The sequence below is a fragment of the Ornithorhynchus anatinus genome, chromosome 10 (genome assembly GCF_004115215.2).
Source record: "Ornithorhynchus anatinus isolate Pmale09 chromosome 10, mOrnAna1.pri.v4, whole genome shotgun sequence".
NCBI classification, from domain to species: domain Eukaryota; kingdom Metazoa; phylum Chordata; class Mammalia; order Monotremata; family Ornithorhynchidae; genus Ornithorhynchus; species Ornithorhynchus anatinus.
The window spans coordinates 54,091,435-54,111,582 of NC_041737.1; the positions used below are offsets into that span (position 1 = coordinate 54,091,435).

The following is a 20,148-nucleotide window of genomic DNA, read 5'->3' on the forward strand; positions in this document are numbered from 1 at the left end:
CAAGGGGGCGGGGCCAGGACGGGCACGCCCATTGGCTCCGGGAGCTGTCCGTCTTGGGGGACGGTGGGGGGAGGGGAACAAGGCCATTAGAGAAACCCCCCATTCATTCATTCAATTCCTTCATTCAGTCATATTTATTGAGCGCTTACTGTGTGCAGAGCACTGTAATAATCATCCTGATGACACTTGTGAAGCCCTTACTATGTGCCAAGCATTTTCTAAGCGCTGGTAGAGACCAGGTTGTCCCCCCCCTCTTTTCACCTCCATTTTACAGATGAGGGGACTGAGGCACAGAGAGGTGAAGTGATAATGATGGTACTTGTTAAGGGCTTACTAATGTGCCAAGCGCTGGGGTAAATAGGAGGTTATCAGGTTGTCCCACGTGGGGCTCACAGTCTTCACTCCTCTTTTACAGATGAGGGAACAGAGGCCCAGAGAAGTGAAGTGATAATGATGGTGTTTGTGAAGCGCTTACTATGTGCCAAGCACTGTCCTAAGCGCTGGGGCAGATACAAGGTCATCAGGTTGTCCCCCATGGGGCTCGCAGTCTTCATCCCCCTTTTACAGATGAGGTCACTGAGGCCCAGACAAGTGAAGTGACTTGCCCAAAGTCACACAGCTGAGAAGCTGCGGAGCCGGGATTAGAACCCACAACCCCTGACTCCCAAGCTCGGGCTCTTTCCACTAAGCCACGCTCCTTGTCATAATGACTTGCCCAAGGTCCCACAGCAGACAAGTGACGGAGCCGGGATTAGAACCCAGGTCCTGTGACTCCCATGCCCGGGCCCTTGCCACTAAGCCACGCTGCTTCTCAACAGAAAAGCGTTTCATGCAGTACTAAGCTCTTGGGAGAGGACAAGACAATAATAAAAAGACACATTCCCTGCCTACAACCATTCATTAATTAATTAATGTATTTGTTAAGCGCTTACTATGTGCCAAGCACTGTTCTAAGCGCTGGGGTAGACCCAAGGTCATCAGTTGGCCCAGCCCCAGTGGCCTCATTGACCTCATTAGCCAGTCTCCTCCCATGAGAAGCAGCACGGTGGAGTGGAGAGAACTCAGGTCTGAGAGTCAGAAGGTCATGGGTTCTAATCCTGACTTTGCCACATGTCTGCTGTGTGACCTTGGGCAAGTCACTTTACTTCTCTGTGCCTCAGTCACCTCATCTGTAAACTGGGGATGATGAGTGTGAGCCTCAGGTGGGACAGGGACTGTGTCCAACCTGATTAACTTCTATCTACCCCAGTGCTTAGGACAGCGCTCGGCACATAGCAAGCACTTAAGTACCATAAATATTCTTATTCTAATCCCCCTATAATACCTCTAAGATATCACTCCCTCTGGCAAAGACTATAAACTCTTTGCGGATAGGGGATGTGTCCGCATTGTTGTACTCTCCCAAGCGCTTAGTACAGTGCTTTGCACACATTAAGTGCTCAATAAATACGATTGAATGAATGAATATCTCAGCCCCCTTACCCCTGCTGCAGAAGAAATCAGAGCGTCTGATCTAGGCCCGCTCAGTGCTAGTAACATCAGAGTTACAGCCCCCGGGGGAGCTCTGGACCAAGGTGGCCCCCACCTGAACCCCAAAATGGGGGTGAAAAAAGCCCAATTTCAAGGTGGAGGGCTCGGCGAGGCGGTGGCTTTCAGTCAGTTGATGCCATTCGTGTTTGGATCCGCGGGATAGCAGCTGGGATGGGGAGGAAAGGGTGGATTTTAGCGATGTGAAAGTAGAACCCACAGGGTTTGGTGACAGATTGACTATGTGGGTGGAGGGAGAGAGATGACTCGGAGATAATGCCAAGGTTACCAGACTGTGAGACGGAGATGATGGTGGTGTTGTCTTCAGTGATGGGCAGGGTTTGAAGGGGGAGGACGGGGTTTGGGGGGGAAGATGAGGCGTTCTGTTATGGACAGGCTAAGTCTGAGGGGTCCGTGGGACATAATAATAATAATAATGGTATTTCTTAAGTGCTTGCTATATGCAAAGCACTGTTCAAAGCGCTGGGGGGATACAGGGTCATCAGGTGATCACGTGGGGCTCAGAGTCCAAGTCCCCATTTTACAGATGAGGTAACTGAGGCACAGAGGAGTGAAGTGACTTGCCCAAAGTCACACAGCTGACTAACAGCGGAGCCGGGGTTAGAACCCACGACCTCTGACTTCCAAGCCCGGGCTCTTTCCACTCTGTCACGCTGCTTCTCATCCGGGCAGAGACATCCTGAAAGCCGGAGGAGGTGTGAGAATGCAGAGGAGAGAGGTCAGGGCTGGAATGGTAGATTTGGGAATCATTCTCATAGAGTTAATAATAATTCTGGCATTCGTTAAACACTTATTTTGTGCCAAGCGCTGGGGTGGATACCGACAAATCCGGCCAGACACAGTCCCTGTCTGATGTGGGGCTCACGGTCTCAATCCCCATTTTACAGATGAGGGAACTGAGGCCCAGAGAAGTGAAGTGACTTACCCAAGGTCACACGGCAGACACGTGGCAGAGCCGGGATTAGAACCCACGTCCTCTGACTCCCAAGCCCCTGTTCTTGCCACTGGGCCGTGCTGATAGCGGAAGGATGGAGAGAATGAGTTCCCTGAGGGATCGAGTGTAGTCAGAGACGATAGGGGGTCCCAGAACTGAGCCTTGAGGGACCCCCCCCCCAGTTAGAGGGTGGGAGGGAGAGAAGCCTGAGAAGGAAACTGAGGCAGCGGCCAGAGAGAAAGGAGGAGAACCGGGAGAGGACTCGGAACTGACTCTACTATTTAAGCACTTAACTCACTTACACAACCACTTTTCCCTTCTCTTCTTCCTCTAAATAATTTTGTGTCTGTCTTCTCCCACCGGATAATAAGCGGCTGAAGGTCAGGGATCAAGTCTTCCGACCCTATTATGCTCTTCCGAGCACTTACTATAGTGCTCTGCGCCGAGTAGGCGTTCATCACTTCATCTGTTCCTTTAACCCTATTTATTGAGCTCTTCCTGTGGGCAGACCACTGATCTAAACTCTTGGGAGCCCACAGTAAAACAATAAACAAACACATTCCCTGCCCACAAGGAACTGGAGTCTAGAGGGGGAGAGAGACGTTAACATAAATAAATAAATCGCAGAGAGGGACATGAGTGCTGTGGGGTTGGAGGTGGGGGGTGAATGAAAGGAAGGAGTCAGGGCGATGCAGAAGGGAGGGGGAGAAGAGGAAATAATTATAATAATTATGGTATTTGTTAAGCGCTTACTATGTGCAGAGCACTGTTCTAAGCGCTGGGGTAGATACAGGGTCATCAGATTGTCCCACGTGGGGCTCACATTTTTTAATCCCCATTTTTACAGATGAGGTAACTGAGGCACAGAGAAGTGAAGTGACTTGCCCAAGGTCACCCAGCAGACAAGTGGCGGAACGGGGATTAGAACCCACGACCTCTGACTCCCAAGCCCGGGCTCTTTCCACTAAGCCACGGAAAGGGGGGCTATCTCGGCTTTCCCTGTTTCTTGACGACCTGGAGAGTCTTTATGGCTGGACTTGGTCTTCCGTTTCTCTCCCCTGCCATTTTCTTTCATTCTTTTTTTCAATTCTCAAGACTCCCGCAGAAAATACTGGAGAGAGAAGGCGGGAAGTTTTCAGGGGAAACAGCATGGTTGAGTAGAAAGAGCCCCGGCCCGGGAATCAGAGGATGTGGGTTCTAATTCCGGCTCTGCCACGTGTCTGCTGGGTGACCTTGGGCGAGTCACTTCACTTCTCTCAGTTCCCTCATCTGGAAAACAGGGATTAAAACGGTGAGCCCCAGGTGGGACGGGGACTGTGTCCAACCTGATGACCTTGTATCTACCCCAGCGCTTAGAACAGCGCTCGGCACGTGGTAAGCGCTTGACGGACGAGAAGCAAGTTGGCCTAGCGGATACAGCACAGGCCTGGGAGTTAGAAGGACCGGGGTTCTAATCCTGCCTCTGCCACTTGTCTGCTGGGTGACCTTGGGCGAGTCACGTCACTTCTCTGTGCCTCAGTTACCTCATCTGTAAAATGGGGATTAAGACTGAGAGCCCCATGTCGGACAGGGACTCTGTCCAACCTAATGGCTGAATTGTACTTTCCAAGCTCTGAGTACAGTGCTCAGCACACAGTAAGCGCTGAATAAATACGACTGAATGAATGAATTTGCTTGTACTCGGCTCAGCGTTTAGTAGAGTCCCTGGCACATAGTAAATGCTTATCAAATACCACAGTAATTGTTATTGTTAGTTCATTCATTCAATTGTATTTACTGAGTGCTCACTTACTGTGTGCAAAACACTGTGCTAAGCGCTTGGAAAGTACAATTAGTCAGATCCAAGAACTCCTTCTGTGCCCTAGGGCTAATCAGGCACCGGACATTCGCTCCAGGTGGAGTGGAGGAGCTAGAGCTGGAGCTTTCTCCCCTCCCCTCTCCTTCTCTCCCTTCCCTTTCCCTCCTGCAGGGCTTGGTTAGATCTGCCTCCCTCTGAGGAAGCACGTCCTCAGTGATGACTCAATAAATCACTCAATAATATCGATTGAGCATCTACTGCAGGAGCCTGTAGAAAGGGCAGAGCCGGAGGTTCCAGGGACAGGAAGAACAGCTGAATAAGTCAGCCATATTGTGTTTAGCCTGAGGAGGAGAGGAGGTGAAAGGGAGAGAAGGAAAGGGAGAGGGAAGGAGGGAGAGGGGGAAAGGGAGGAAGGAGGAGAGGGAGGAGGGGAAGGGAGACAGGCAGGGAGGGGGAGAAGGAGAGAGCGAGAGGGAGGAGAAGGAGGGTGTGGGAGAGGGAGAAAGGAAAAGATGGGGGAGAGAGGGAGAAAGGGAGAGATGGAGGAGAGATAGGGAGAAATGGGGGAGAGAGGGAGAGAGGGAGGAGAGAGGGAGAAAGGGAGAAAGGGAGAAAGGGAGGAGAAATGAGGATAAATGGGGGAGAGAGGGAGAAAGGGAGAGATGGGGGAGAGATGATAAATGGGGGGAGAACGGGAGAGATGGGAGAAAGATGAGGATAAATGGGGGAGAGAGGGAGAAAGGGAGAGATGATAGGGGAGAGTTGGGGGAGAGGGAGAGCTAGAAAAGAAGGAAGAAGAGGGAGGAGGGACAGAGGGTGAGAGATGGAGGGGAAGGGGGGGAAAGAGCGAGAGGGAGGGAGAGTGAAAGGGAGGGAGAGAGAACCTTCTTTTAGAGCAGAAGGTGGTTTGGCTTTAGGCCCCGCTGGCTGTGGCAATTAGGACTCAGAAAGACTCCCACCAGAAAGGTTCCCCAGATATCTGGGGGATCAGCCGATCCTCAAGGTTAGAGTGTAGCAAACATCAGTGAGCCCCCAACTAAGGTTAATGCATCTGTATCACCTATGCACTGGGGTCTGTGTCCCTTAAGTCAGGGAGGCGCGGAAGGGAGTGGGAGGAGAGGAAAGGAAGGCTTAGTCAGGAAAGGCCTCTTGGAGGAGACGGGCCTTCAAGAAGGCTTTGAACGGGGTGCGGGGGAGTCACTGTCTGTCGGATAGGAGGAGGGAGGGCGTTCCAGGCCAGAGGCAGGAAGTGGGCGAGAGAGGAACGGGAAAACAGCAAAAGGAGGTAAAAATGGGTACGAGCACAGGAAACCTGCTCCTGACCAAAGTAGATCCCCTCTCTAAAAGTCAAGATCATCTTCTAGGGCCTTCCAAGGCCCCTCCGGACAGACCTGAGGGCCCGGCGCCCTCCCGAATCAGCCCTAATTACTGAGCACCTACTGTGTGCAGAACACTGTGCCAAACGCTTGGGAGGGGACAGTATAGCAGAGTCGGTAGACACGTTCCATGCTCAAAAGCAGCTTAGGGGCCGCGAGTCTGCTGTGTGGTCTTGGGTGAGTCACGTCACTTCTCTGGGCCTCAGTTCCCTCATCTGTAAAATGGGGATTACGACTGTGAGCCCCATGCGGGACAGGGACTGTGTCCAGCCCAATTTGCTTGTATCCACCCCAGCGTTTAGGAGAGTGTCTGGCATATAGTAAGTGCTTAACAAATACCATAATAATAATTACTGTTATTATTACTGGGGGGAGAAATACTGGGAAAGAGAACCAGCAGTGGGTACAGTGCTCTGAGCACAGTAAGCGCTCAATAAATATCATTGATTTATTGATTGAGAGAGCAGACAATGGCCAATCAGACCCAAAAGATCCATATGTGAAGCTGGTTGCCTGGGGTCTCAGTGTCCTTTAAGTCAATCAAATCAATCAGTGTCATTTATTGAGTGCTTCCTGTGTGCAGAGCCCTATATTAAGTGTTTGAAAGAGTACGATATAAGAATAAAACAAAGTTGGTAGTCACATCTGTCCTAAATTACAGCTGTTTCCCGGCTTGCTCTTATTTTAAAATGAGTTTTCTTTTCAAAATCTTGCGCTAAAATTTATCTTGCTTTTATCCCCTAATTGCTTTTTTCTTTTAGTTGAATTGGCCTTTTCCACTTCTCTACTTTAATGTGTCCCAATTCAGTCTGTTTTATTACTATTGTCCTAGTTCATGTTTTCTTTTCTCTTTTCATTTGCATTTTTATTTTTTTCTAGTTGTGTTTTCCCTCCTTAACATTATAATTCGCTATGGTTAGTGCCCAAACCCTCCCATTTTCTTAGTCTTTTGGGATGTATTTGCATCTTCCCATCCATCAGTGCTGCTTTAATGCTGGGTCCGATGTGGTTTGATTCTAGCGGTCATGATTCAACTGACCTGTAAACCGCATGTTCAGTATGACACGAATTGATGTCTGTTCTGCGCCCTCCCAGACTGTGCGCTTGTTGCGGGCAGGGAATGTCACTGTTTATTGTCATATTATACTTTCCCAAGTGCTCTGTACACATTAAGCGCTTAGTAAATACGACTGAATGAATGAATATGTGGCCGAGAGGGAAAGAGCCTACGTCTGTTGGATTGTCCTCTCCCAAGCGGTTAATAGAGTGCTCTGCACATAGTAAGGGCGCAGTAAATATGACTTATTGATTGATTGATTGACTGAGAGTCAGGAAACCCCAAGTTCCAGTTTTGACTCTGATCTGCTGTGTGCCCTTGAGCTGGTCACTTCACTTCTCTGGACCTCAGTTCCCTGGGGATTCTCTGGGAATGGGGATTCAGTACCTGTCCCACCTCCTACTTAGGCTATGAGCCCCCAAAAGACCTGATTATTTTATATAATAATAATAATTGTGGTGTTTGTTAAGCACTTACTATGTGCCAGGCACTGTACTAAGTGCTGGGGTAGGACACGTGTGAATCAGGTTGGGCACAGTCCCTGACCCACATGAGGCTCACAAGTTACAGTCGAGGTAACTGAGGCACAGAGGAATGAAGTGACTTGGCCAAGGTCACATAGCGGACAAGGGGAGGAGCCGGGATTAGAACCCAGGTCCTCTGACTCCCAGGCCCCTAATGGCCTCGATTACATGCAACCTCCCCCCTCTCCTGCCAGGCAATCAATCAGTCATTCAGTGGTCTTTAAGTACTTGCTGGGTGCCGACTAACGTACTAAGCACACAGTGAGCGCTCAATAAATACCACTGACTGATTGATCGAAGAGAACCCAGAGAGAGCTCTGTGCTAGAGAGGCACCAGTGGTCAATATAGCCCATCGGGGGGTGGGGGGGTGGATTCAGGAAGGCTCCCTGGAGGAGGTTGTGGTTTATTCCTGTCAAAGGGAGAAAAACCGTTGGGAAGGAGAGGGGGTGCTACCAGTCTGGAGGGAGCAAAAAATCTCGCACAACCAGTATCTCAACTTTAAGGGTGGTGCCACCGGGCAGCCCTTGGTATTTATTCCTCCCACCCCCATAGCTCTGATGTCCATAGCCGTAATTTAACGTCCATCTCCCCTTCTAGACTGTCAGCTTCTTGTGGGCAGGGAACTTGTCTCCCAACTCTGTTGTACTGTACTCTCCCAAGCGCTCAATACAGTTCTCTGCCAAGACAAAGTGCCCAATAAATGTGACTGCGAACCCCATGTGGGACAGGGACTGTGTCCAATTCGATTAACTTGTATTAAAGTTAATACAGTCCTCCCCATTCCCCCTACTCCCTCCCTCGGCTCTTCGCCCTTCCCCTCCCCACAGCACTTGGGCATATTTGTAGAGATGATTTAATCCTCTATTTTATTAATGATGGTTCTATATCTGTGATTCTGTGTATCTCGATGGTATTGATGCCTTATTTGTTTTGTTGTCTGTCTCCCCCATTTAGACTGTGAGCCCGACACTGGGCAGGGATGGTCTCTATCTGTTGCCGAATTGTACATTCCAAGCGCTTAGTACGGTGTTCTGCACCTAGTAAGCGCTCAATAAATACTACTGAATGAATGAATGAAAGGGAAAGAGAGGGCTCAGTCTGGGAAGGCCTTCTGGAGGAGGTGAGCCCTCAGTAGGGCTTTGAAGGGGGGAGTCCCCCTTCCCCAGCCCACTGCATTTGTGCATGTTTGTATGTATGATTTATTCCTCTATTTATTTTGTTAATGAGGTGTCTACCTCTAAGATTCCGTTTACCTTGATGTCCTTGAGAAGCAGCGTGGCTCAGTGGAAAGAGCCCGGGCTTGGGAGTCAGAGGTTATGGGTTCGAATCCCGACTCCACCCCTTGTCAGCTGCGGGACTGTGGGCAAGTAACTTCACTTCTCTGTGCCTCAGTTCCCTCAACTGTAAAATGGGGGTGAAGACTGTGAGCCTTATGTGGGACAACCTGATTACCCTGTATCTACCCCAGTGCTTAGAACAGTGCCCTGCCCATAGTAAGCGCTTAACAAACACCAACATTATTATTATTATGACCAAGGAGAAGTTTTATGAGAAACAGTGTGGCTCAGTGGAAAGAGCCCGGGCTGGGGAGTCAGGGGTCATGGGTTCAAATCCTGCTGTGTGACTTTGGGCAAGTCACTTCACTTCTCTGGGTTTCACTGACTTCATCTGGAAAATGGGGATGAAGACTGTGAGCCCCATGAGGGACAACCTGATCACCTTGTATCCCCCCCAGCGCTTAGAACAGTGCTTTGCACATCGGAAGCGCTTAACAAATACCAACATTATTATTATAATTACTTCACTTCTTTGGGCCTCAGTGTCCTCATCTGGAAAATGGGGATGAAGACTGTGAGCCCCACCTGGGACAACTTGATCACCTTGTCTCCTCCCCAGTGCTTAGCACATCGGAAGCGCTTAACAAACACCAACATTATTATTACTATTACTTCACTTCTCTGGGCCTCAGTGACCTCATCCGGAAAATGGGGATGAAGACTGTGAGCCCCACCTGGGACAACTTGATCACCTTGTCTCCTCCCCAGTGCTTAGCACATCGGAAGCGCTTAACAAACACCAACATTATTATTACTATTACTTCACTTCTCTGGGCCTCAGTGACCTCATCTGGAAAGTGGGGATGAAGACTGTGAGCCCCCCCTGGGACAACCTGATCACCTTGTCTCCTCCCCAGCGCTTAGAGCAGGGCTTTGCACATGGTAAGCGCTCACCCAATGCCAACATCATTCTCATTATTGACGCCAGACTCCCTGTTCCCGTTTGCGGTCCGTAGTCCTCCGGCGGGAGAGAGCGTCCCGTCTCTATGGTCGCTCCTCGCCTCTCTTCCCCGCTCGCTTTCGCCGGGCTCTCTGATCCTTCCGCCCCGGTCTCCATGGCGACGCAGGAAGCGTGCGCCGCTCCAGGCCTTCCCCCGGGCTCCCGGGGGCGGCGCCCTTGGGGTTCCGCCGGGCGAAGGGGGCGGCCGGAAGTGCGGCCCTGGCGGCGGCGGCGGCCCCAACCCCGACCCCAACTCCTGCCCGCTCGCACCTGCAACCGGTGAGAGACCCCCCGGGGGGGGGGCAGGGGAGGGAAACTGAGGCGGGAAAGGCAGGAAGTGTCGCAGGGGGGTGTGTCTCTTTCTCTGCCCGGAGTTTTCGCCCGCCCCGGGGGCTGGAGGAAAGAGTGGACAAGGTCATGCTGTCAATCCCCCTGCCTCCGGACCGGCCGTGCCTTCAATTCTATCGTATTTGTAATAATGATGGCATTTGTTAAGCGCTGGCCATGTGCCCAACACTGTGCTAAGCGCTGGGGGAGGATAGGAGGTCATCAGGCGGTCCCACGTGGGGCTCCCGGTCTTCATCCCCATTTGACAGAGGAGGACACTGAGGCCCAGAGAAGGGAAGTGACTGGCCCAAAGTCACACAGCAGGATTTGAACCCATGACCTCTGACTGCCCAGCCCGGGCTCTTTTCACTGAGCCACGGTGCCTCTCTGCTGTAGGGAGCGCCCACTGCGTGCAGAGCACTGGACAGGGATGGGCTCTATCTGTTGCAGAATTGTCCATTCCAAGCGCTTAGTGCAGTGCTCTGCACACAGTAAGAGCTCAATAAATACGATGGAAGGAATGAATGAGCCCTTGGAATGGACAATTGGGCGACAGTTAGAGCCCATCCCTGCCCAATGATGGACTCACAATCCAAGGAGGGGAGACGGACAGCAGAGCCAAAGAGAACAAAACAAAAACAAGACCACACCGTCACGATAAGGACAATCGAGGGGATGTACACCTCATCGACAAAATAAATAGGGTGATAAATCATGTATACAAATGAGCCCAGTGCTGAGGGGTGGGGAAAGGGGGGGATCAGTCTGGGAAGGCCTCCTGGAGGAGCTGAGCATCCAGCCCCTCCCACTCCCCGCCAATCGTCTTGGTTTTTCGTTTTGTTTGTTTTGGTTAGTAAGCGCTCTCCACGTGCCGGGCACTGTTCTAAGCCCCGGAGAAGATAGTGAGTAATCAGATGGGGCATAGTCCCTGTTCCACATGGGGAGCACCGTCTTAAAACCCATTTTACGGATGAGGTGACTGAGGCCCAGAGAAGTGACGCCACGGGCCCGAGGCTAATAATAGCGGTCATGACAGTATTTGTTAAGCGCTGACATGTGCCCACTAATAATAGTGGTAATGACGGTGTTTGTTAAGCGCTGACGTGTGCCAAATGCTGTTGTTGATAATAATAATGACGATGGTGGTTTTTGTTAAACACTTACTCTGTGCCGAGCACCGTTCTAAGCGCTGGGGGGCCACGAGGTCCTCAGGTTGGCCCACGGGGAGGCTCAGAGTCTGAATCGCCATTTTACAGATGAGGTCACTGAGGCACAGAGAAGTGAAGTGGCTTGCCCAAGGTCACACAGCTGACAAGTGTCAGAGCTGGGATTAGAACCCACAACCTCTGACTCCCCAGCCCGTACTCTTTCCACTAAGCCATGCTAGCGGACAAGTGGCGGAGCCGGGATTGGAACCGGGGCCTTCTGACTCTCCGGCCCGTGTTCCATTCACTGGGCCACGCTGCTTCTCCTCGAGACGGTTAATCGTATTTGTTGAGCGCTTACTGAGTGTAGAGCACTATACTAAGCGCTTGGGAGAGGACAGTCTAACAATATAACAGACCCTTTCCCTGTCTACAAATGAGTTGAGAGTCTAGAGGGCGATTGGGCTCTCCCGACGCTCAGTATAGCACCGGGCGTCCGGTCGGGTCTTCGCGAACGGTCTCGGGTCCACCCCGTCCCAAGGATCGAGGTCGAGAGCCCCGGGGTCCCCCCGTCCCGCCGCCGCTGACCCATCTCCCCTTCCTCCCGCAGGCGGGGCCCCGCCGCGGCCCTCCCCCCGCCATGGCGGCCCCGGCCTCGGAGTCCGTCCACTACATCCACCTGCAGAACTTCTCCAAGTCGCTGCTGGAGACGCTGAACGGGCAGCGGCTGGGCGGCCACTTCTGCGACGTGACGGTGCACATCCAGGGGGCCTCCCTGCGGGCCCACCGCTGCGTGCTGGCCGCCGGCTCCCCCTTCTTCCACGACAAGCTGCTCCTGGGCTACTCGGAGATCGAGGTGCCCCCCGTGGTGCCCGCCCAGGCCGTGCAGCAGCTGGTGGAGTTCATGTACAGCGGCTCGCTGGTGGTGGCGCAGTCGGAGGCCCTGCAGACGCTCACGGCCGCCTCCATCCTGCAGATCAAGACCGTCATCGACGAGTGCACCCAGATCATCTCCCAGAGCCGCGGCCCCGCCAAGCCCCCCGCCCCGGCGGCCCCCGGCGGCCCCCGGGGGCTCCCCAAGCCGGGCCCCGAGCCCCCCAAGGACCCCGCCGCCCCGGCGCTGGACCTCCCCGGCCTCTTGGACCCCGGGGCCAAGCTGCTCTGCGGCGGCGCGGAGCTGCGCTACAAGCTGAGGGACCTGCTGGCCGGGCAGCCGAGGGAGCGGGGGGCGGCGGCCGCCGAGGACGGGGACGGGGCCTTCGCCGGGGTCCCCCAGCCGGAAGCCCCCCCCAGCTGCCACAGCCGCAAGCAGCGCCAGCCGGTGCGCCTGCAGCTGGCGGACGCCCTGCCCGTGGTCATTAAGGACGAGGAGGAGGAGGGCGGGGGCGGAGGAGGCCGGGCCGAGGCCGGAGAGGCCGAGGGGGCGGCGGACGGCGGGGCCGCCGCCCTCGGGTGCTACGGAGACTGCGGCGGCGGCGGGGGCTTTTTCGGGGAGGGGGCTCTCAAGGACGGGGCCGGACGGAAGGAGGCCCTGGAGTTCCCGCCGCCCCCGCCCCCGCCCCCGGAGGCCCAGGACTTCTTCGCGGGGCCCGACGTCTTCTCGGAGACCTTCATCCCGGCCTGGCAGAGCGAGGACGGGGGCGAGGCCGGGGCCCGGGACCCCCCGCCCGAGGGCGAGAAGTACCGGACCGACTGCAGCCTGGACCCCTCCGGCCTGAGGGCCCCGCCGCCCCCGGCCTTCGGCCCCCGCCCCGCACCCCCCGAGCCCCGCGGCCTGGCCTTCGGGCCCCCGCCGGGCGTCAAGGGGGCGGCGGGCGGCCCCGGGGCGGCCCCCGCCGCCTTGTTTCCCTTCCACCTGCCCCCCCCGCCCCCGCCGCCGGCCGCCTTCTACGGCGTCCAGCCCGAGGCGGGGGGCGGGGCCGGGGGCGGGGGGCCGGCCAACCTGGTGGGGCTGGGGGCGGGCGGCGGGGCCCCCTACAGCACGGGGAGCCGCCCCGGGCCCCCCGGCCCCCCGGTCCCTCCGCCGCCACCGCCCTCAGCCGCCGCCGCCTCCTCGGCCTCCTCCTCCTCCTCCTCCTCCGCCTCGGCCTCGGCCAACGTCGCCGGCCCCCGGCCCGCCCCGGCCCGGCCCCCAGACCCGTCCTACGAGTGCAGCCACTGCCAGAAAACCTTCAGCTCCCGCAAGAACTACACCAAGCACATGTTCATCCATTCCGGTGAGGGCCCGGGGGCCCCGCTGGCCGGGACCGGGGAGGAATCGGGGTCCCGGGAGGATTCGGGGGCTGGGAGGGGCGGGCGGCAGAGGGGGACACGCCGAGAGGGACGAGCGGAGGGACCCCAACGAGGGCAGCCGGTGGGAACCGGGGATTTGGGGGAGCGTCGAGCGGTGGCGAGGGGGCTGGGCGGCCCCTCGGGGCGACCCCCGGCACCCCCAGCCCCAATCCACGTCGCTCTCGATCCTCGACTCCTGGGTGTTTTCCCTCCGACGCCCCCCGGATCTTCCGAGCGTCTCCCCTTGAACCTGCGACCCCACCCCCCCCTCCCCTGGAGAAGCAGCGTGGCTCAGTGGAAAGAGCGTGGGCTTTGGAGTCAGGGCTCGTGAGTTCGAATCCCAGCTCTGCCACTTGTCGGCTGTGTGACTGTGGGCGAGTCACTTAACTTCTCTGTGCCTCAGTTCCCTCATCTGTAAAATGGGGATGAAGACCGTGAGCCCCACGTGGGACGACCTGATTCCCCTATGTCTACCCCAGCGCTTAGAACAGTGCTCGGCACATAGTAAGCGCTTAACAAATACCAACATTATTATTATTATCTCCCCGGTCCCCCTTTCCGGGCCCCCATTTTGGGCACCCGGACAGTGGTCCCCGGTCGGCCCTGGGCATTTCGGGCATTCCGGTACCGCCCCCCGCCCCACCCCCCCGGACCGCGTCCGCCCAGAAGAGAAGCCGGGTCAGAAGTCGGGGTGCCCTCGGCGGGGGGTGCGGGGAAGAGGGAGGGCGCGCCCTGACGCCTCTCCCCTCTCCCCCCCGCGCCCCTCTCCCGCTCCGTCCCGCAGGTGAGAAGCCGCACCAGTGCAGCGTATGCTGGCGTTCGTTCTCGCTGCGCGACTACCTGCTGAAACACATGGTGACGCACACGGGCGTCCGGGCCTTCCAGTGCTCCGTCTGCTGCAAGCGCTTCACGCAGAAGAGCTCGCTCAACGTCCACATGCGCACCCACCGCCCCGAGCGCGCCCAGTGCCGCCTCTGCTCCAAAGTCTTCTCCCACCGCACCCTGCTCGACAGGCACCTGGCCTCCCACCCGCCCCCGCCCTGACCGGGCCCTCCCGACGTCCTCCCCGCCGGACAGGCCCCGGCCTCCACCTTCCCCCCCGCCCCTACGCCCGGGGCTTGACTCCAGCCTCCCCTCACGTTGCCGGGGTGAAATTTGGTCGCTCCGCCCGCCCAGCCTGCCCCCCTCTGCCGCTCAGGCTCTCCCCAGTCCTCGAGACCCCGACGACCCCTCGAACCCCGCACCCCGTTGGAGCGACTCGTGCCTAGCGCCCCCCACCCCTCGCCACGCACTTTAACCAGAATCTTTGAGGTGGGGGAGAGACTGAAGCTCCAGCGGGTCGATGGCCGGCTCAGAACCCAGGCGTTTTGGCCACTCTCCTTCCCTGTGCTAACATGGGCATCGCTCAGCCCCCCCCCCCCCGGCCACCTGTCCCGGACGGGGCACGGGTGAGGCCCGGGCCTTCAGAGGCCCAGTTCTCTTTCCCCGCGTCGCCCTCCATCTCGTTGGCTGGGGAGGGCATTAAAGAGGAATGACTAACGGCTCGATGGGAGTATTATGTTGAGGGGATGGGGGCTGAGGCCTAGAAGGATCCGCTCCCCCCCCCCCCCGGCCCCAGACAGAAACACGCCCCCAGGCCTGACTGGCTTCTCGAGGATTGGCAAATGAGAGCCGGGGAGACCCGGGTTTGGGGCCGGGAACCCCCAAGGCCGTGCAGGTTTGTGGCGTCAGGTAAGAAGCGGGGAAGGAATCGAGGGTGTCTCGAATCTGTTGCCGAATTGTATATTCCAAGTGCTTAGTACAGTGCTCTGCACATAGTAAGCGCTCAATAAATACTATTGAATGAGTGAACCCCCCGGGGTCAGACCCCGGTCCCCTGACCCCCACCCCCACCGGCCGTCCCCAGCTGGACAGTCGCTGGGACTCCTTGCGGACCCCCTCCGGGGTCGGGGAGCCGGATGGGGTTCGTTCATTCAGTCGTATTGATAAAGCACTTCCGCGTGGCTTAGCGGAAAGAGCCCGGGGCCTGGGAGTCAGAGGACGTGGGTTCTAAACCCCGCTCCGCCACTTGTCCGCTTTGTGGCCTCGGGCAAGCCGCTTCACTTCTCTGGCCCTCGGTCACCTCACCTGGAAAATGGGGATGAAGACCGGGAGCCTCACGCGGGACAACCCGATTACCTCGTATCTACCCCAGTGCTTAAAACAGCGCTTGGCACAGGGTAAGTGCTTAATAATAATGTTGGTATTTGTTAAGCGCTTACTATGTGCAGAGCACTGTGCTAAGCGCTGGGGTAGACACAAGGGATTCAGGTTGTCCCACGTGAGGCTCACAGTCTTAATCCCCATTTTACCGATGAGGTAACTGAGGCACAGAGAGGTGAAGCGACTTGCCCACGGTCACACAGCTGACACGTGGCGGAGCCGGGATTCGAACCCATGAGCTCTGACTCCAAAGCCCGTGCTCCTCCTACTGAGCCACGCTGCTTAAGAAATACCATCATCATTATGAAGCACTCGTTTTGGGCAGAGCACTGTACTAAGCGCTTGGGAAAGTACAATATGACAGTAAAGAGGGACAATCCCTGCCCACAGCGAGCTCACAGGCTGGGGGGGGATGGAGGGGGAAAGTTTATGGGAAGTGGGGAGGCGGGGAGGGCCAGGGCGGGATGGAGCCATGGGAGTTGGAGAAGAGAAGCGGCTGGAGGAGGCCGCGGGGCCCCCTGCCACCCACGCCTGGCGGCCCCGCGCCCTCCACCTCACCCCCCTGCATTCCAGGTCCCCTCCCTCACAGCAGTTCGCAGAGGCCAGGCGGGCAGCTCCTGATTTAGTGGCAAGAGCCCGGGCTTGGGAGTCCGAGTTCGGGGGTTCTAATCCCGGCCCCGTCACTTATCCGTTACGTGACCCTGGGCGAGTCATTTCACTTCTCTGGGCCTCAGTTCCCTCATCCCCTTAAAATGGGGATTAAAACCATGAGCCCCACGTGATTACCTTGTATCTACCCCGGCTCTTAGAACAGGGCTTGGTACGTAGCGCTTAACGCATAGCGTGATCATCGTTGTTATTATCGTTAGAAAAAGAATAAGAATTGTGGTATTCGTTGAGCGCTTTCTGTGTGCCGGGCACAGTCCTAAACGCTGGGGTGAATACAAGGAAATGGGTCCCTGTCCCACATGGGGCTCCCAGTCTTCGTCGCCATTTTCCAAACGGGGAAACGGAGGCAAGGAGAGTTAAGTGACTTGCCCAAGGTCACCCAGCGGACGAGTGGCGGAACCAGGGCCAGACCCCAGGTCGTCTCGATTCCCAGGCCTGTGCTCTACCCGCTAGGCCACATTGCTTCTCTCTGGCAAGCAAGGTCAGATCCCCCGCTCCCGGAGCTCTCCCCACCAACCCGCTAACCCCGCTTGTCCGCCTGCGAGCCCGTGGTTTAGCAGGGATCATTCAATCGGTGCTATGGCTGAGTGCTTGGGAAATCTCGTCCCGGCTCCACCCCTCGTCTGCCGTGGGACCTTGGACGAGTCACTTTACTTCTCCGTGCCCCGGTGACCTCATCTGTAAAATGGGGATTGTGTCCAGCCCGATTCGCTTGTGTCCACCCCGGGGCTTATGTGCCTGGCACAGAGTAATAATAAATACCAAAATTATTAGGAGAGGGGTGGAGAGGCAAAACCATTTTCAAAAATAGCAGGCAAGAAAAGAGCAGTAAGAAATAAGGGCGAAATCGCCGAACGAATATTCGAATGTGTAAATAAACGAGCACCTAAATAAAAATGCCCTATGGACATAGGTGCCGAGGGTAGGAATAGAATACACAAGGGTTTGTTGGTGTGATGGGACAGAGGTGTCAGGAGCAATCAGGGGAGCCTTCCTGGAAGAGAGGGTTTCATTACTTTTTATTTTCCAGAGGGCTTTGAAGACGGGGCAAGCCATGGCCTGTCTGTAGACAGGGAGGTGGTTTCCAGGCTCAGGGAGCGGCGTGGGAGCGGGGAGATGTACCGGGCGGGCCCGGAGCCGGCGTCGACTGCCTGTCTTCCGTATATCGATTGTAACGGGATACCGAAGAGAGAGGCGGATAAGCCCGGGTTGACGGTTTATTTAGAGTGGAAGGCCGGGGGGCTTACCCCCAGAACGGTCCTTGGCGGCCGGCGGACTTGGAGAGATCCCACCGCGCCCTCTCCTCGCGTGCCCGGCCTTATATCCCCTCCGGTGCGCCAAGAACAGAGGGGGCCCCGTTCGGTGGGGGCGTCGACCACCTGGCTCCGTGCTCCCTTCCAGCTATCCCCGGGGCCAAGGTTCGCGGGCCGGTTCGTCCTTGGCTGACGTTCACCGTACGGCCTCGTGACTGCCGTGGGGCCCCCTTCCTCCGGCTCTTCCGTCTCCCCCCTACCCGGGGTTGGCGCTGCGCCGGCGATGTGCGATTTAACGAGGCAGGATGGGGCGGGGGGCGGCCTTGACTGCGCCGGCTCCAATGTTTCCCACGGAGTCTGACCCTCCAGGAGAGCGAGGAACGCTGAAAAGGAGGGCTTGGAAGGGGCGAAGCGTGCGAGCTGCTCAAGACGGCGGAGCTGTAAGTCGTGGAGAGCCTTGGAGTCCTTGCGTGGAGAGGAGGAGGGAAGGCACTTGCCCGGAGCGGCACTTCAAGAAGGCCCAAGAAAACGATCCCTGCAGCAGCGTGGACTCCCAGGAAAGCTGATTCTGCACCCCAGTTGTCGCTGCTAGAATATTCAGCCATCCCTCCTTGCGCCCCACATTCCGGAAAGCGGCGTGGCCTAGTCGCAAGAGCCCGGGCTTGGAAGCCAGGGGTCGAGGGTTCTAACCCCGGCTCCGCCACCTGTCTGCTGTGTGACCTTGTGCAAATCACTTCACGCCTAAGCGCTTAGAACAGTGCTAGGCACATAGTAAGCGCTTAACAGATCCCTTCGTTATTACTCTGTACCTCAGTGACCTCACCTGTAAAATGGGGATTAAGACTGTGGGCCCCATATGGGACGGGGACCGTGTCCCACCAACTTACTTTGTATCTACCGCAGAGCTTAGAATTGGGCTTGGTGCATAGTAAGCGCTTAACAAATAGTAATAATTATATTAATGATCAGTAGTATTTTATTGAGCGCTTACTGCGTGCAGAGCCTTGGAAAGTAATTCGGCAACAGAGGGAGACAATCCCTACCCAACAACGGGCTCACAGTCTAGAAGACATATCAACAATATATTAATATATCGATATATTATGCTTAGTGTTATTTGTTACATATATTGATGGTTTATTCATATTAATAATAATAATAAGCTGTGTAGCCCTGGAGACTAAGACTGTGAGCTTCCCGTGGGACAATCTGATTACCCTGTGTCTACCCCAGCGCTTAGTAAGCGCTTAACAAATACCAACATCATTATTATTATTAGAGAGGCAGCAAGAGCATGAGCTTGGGAGTCAGGGGACCTGGATTCTAATCCCGATCCCCCACCTGTCTGCTGTGTGACCTAAGGCAAGCCACTTCACTTCTCCGTGCCTCAGTGACCTCCTCTGTAGAATGGGGATGAAGACTGTGAGCCCCAGGTGGGACAGCCTGATTACCTTGTATCTATCCTAGCGCTTACAACAGCGCTTGGCACAGAGTAGGCGCTTAACATACCGTCATTATTAAGATTATGATCTCCGCTCGGTAGAAAAAGAATAATGATGACCCTGTATCTCCCCCAGCGCTTAGAACAGTGCTCTGCACATAGTAAGCGCTTAACAAATACCAACATTATTATCATCGGGGAGGCCGCCCAAGTCTGGCCCGGCGCTATTCACCGGGTGTCCTAATGGGTAGCGCCCGACCGCAGTGACGCCAACTGGCCGCCAGGCGGCGCCAGTGGGTACGGCCGGGCCGCAGTGACGCCAACTGGCCGCCAGGCGGCGCCGGTGGGTAGCGCCGGGCCAGACTTGGGCGGCCTCCCCGATGATAATAATAACGTTGGTATTTGTTAAGCGCTTACTATGTGCAGAGCACTGTTTTAAGCGCTGGGGGAGATACAGGGTCATCAGGTGGTCCCAAGTGAAGCTCACAGTCTTAATCCCCATTTTCCAGATGAGGTCACTGAGGCCCAGAGAAGTGAAGTGACTTGCCCACAGTCACACAGTTGACAAGTGGCAGAGAGGGGATTCGAACCCATAACCTCTGACTCCCAAGCCCGGGCTCTTTCCACTGAGCCACGCTGCTCTCCGATAGCCGAGGGCGGTTGCCTGTTAGAGTGTCTATCACAATTATTATCATTATCATTATTAGCATCATTTTTTAAGCACTTGTATGTACCAATCATTCCATTGGATTTATCGAGGGCTTATTCTGTGCTGAGCACTGTACTAGGCGCTTGGGAGAGTACAAGCGCTTGGCACATAGTAAGCGCTTAACAAATACCATCACTATTATCGGTAGCACTGTTATTATTATGATGATGATGATGATCTCATCGCGCTCCTCAGGCCCAGCGAGGAGCGGGGAAAACAGGCGATCCTTCTCCCCGCCCCCCCCCCCCCCCCCCCCAAGATTGGGGCAACCAGAGGAAGGAGGATTTGGCCGGGCCGGGCCCCGGGCCCTGAACCCCGGCCTCCCGGGCCCAGACTATCCTCTGGCTTAGTGGCAAGAGCGGCGGCTTTGGGAGTCAGAGGACGTGGATTCTATTCCTGACTCTGCCACTTGTCTGCTGGGAGACCTTGGGCAAGTCACTTCACTTCTCTGGGCCTCAGTTACCTCCTCTGGAAAACTGGGGATTGAAAAATGTGAGCCCCTCGTGGGTCAATCTGAATTCCCTGCATCTACCCCAGCGCTTAGAACGGTGCTCAGCACATAGTAAGCACTTAACAAATACCATAATTATTATTATGACCATGTATGTACCCCAGC

At 55.9% G+C, this 20,148-nt stretch overlaps 1 protein-coding gene across 1 annotated transcript; it reads left to right on the plus strand.

Annotated features, from left to right (window-relative positions):
• The first annotated feature begins 9,738 nt into the window (after positions 1–9,738).
• On the plus strand, positions 9,739–14,802 carry ZBTB45 (zinc finger and BTB domain containing 45). Its single transcript, XM_039913391.1, has 4 exons — positions 9,739–9,794; positions 11,598–12,797; positions 13,050–13,203; positions 14,043–14,802. Exons 2-4 carry the CDS (start codon positions 11,628–11,630, stop codon positions 14,300–14,302), a joined length of 1,584 nt encoding a protein of 527 aa, XP_039769325.1. The 5' UTR covers positions 9,739–9,794; positions 11,598–11,627; the 3' UTR covers positions 14,303–14,802.
• The last annotated feature ends 5,346 nt before the right edge of the window (positions 14,803–20,148 follow it).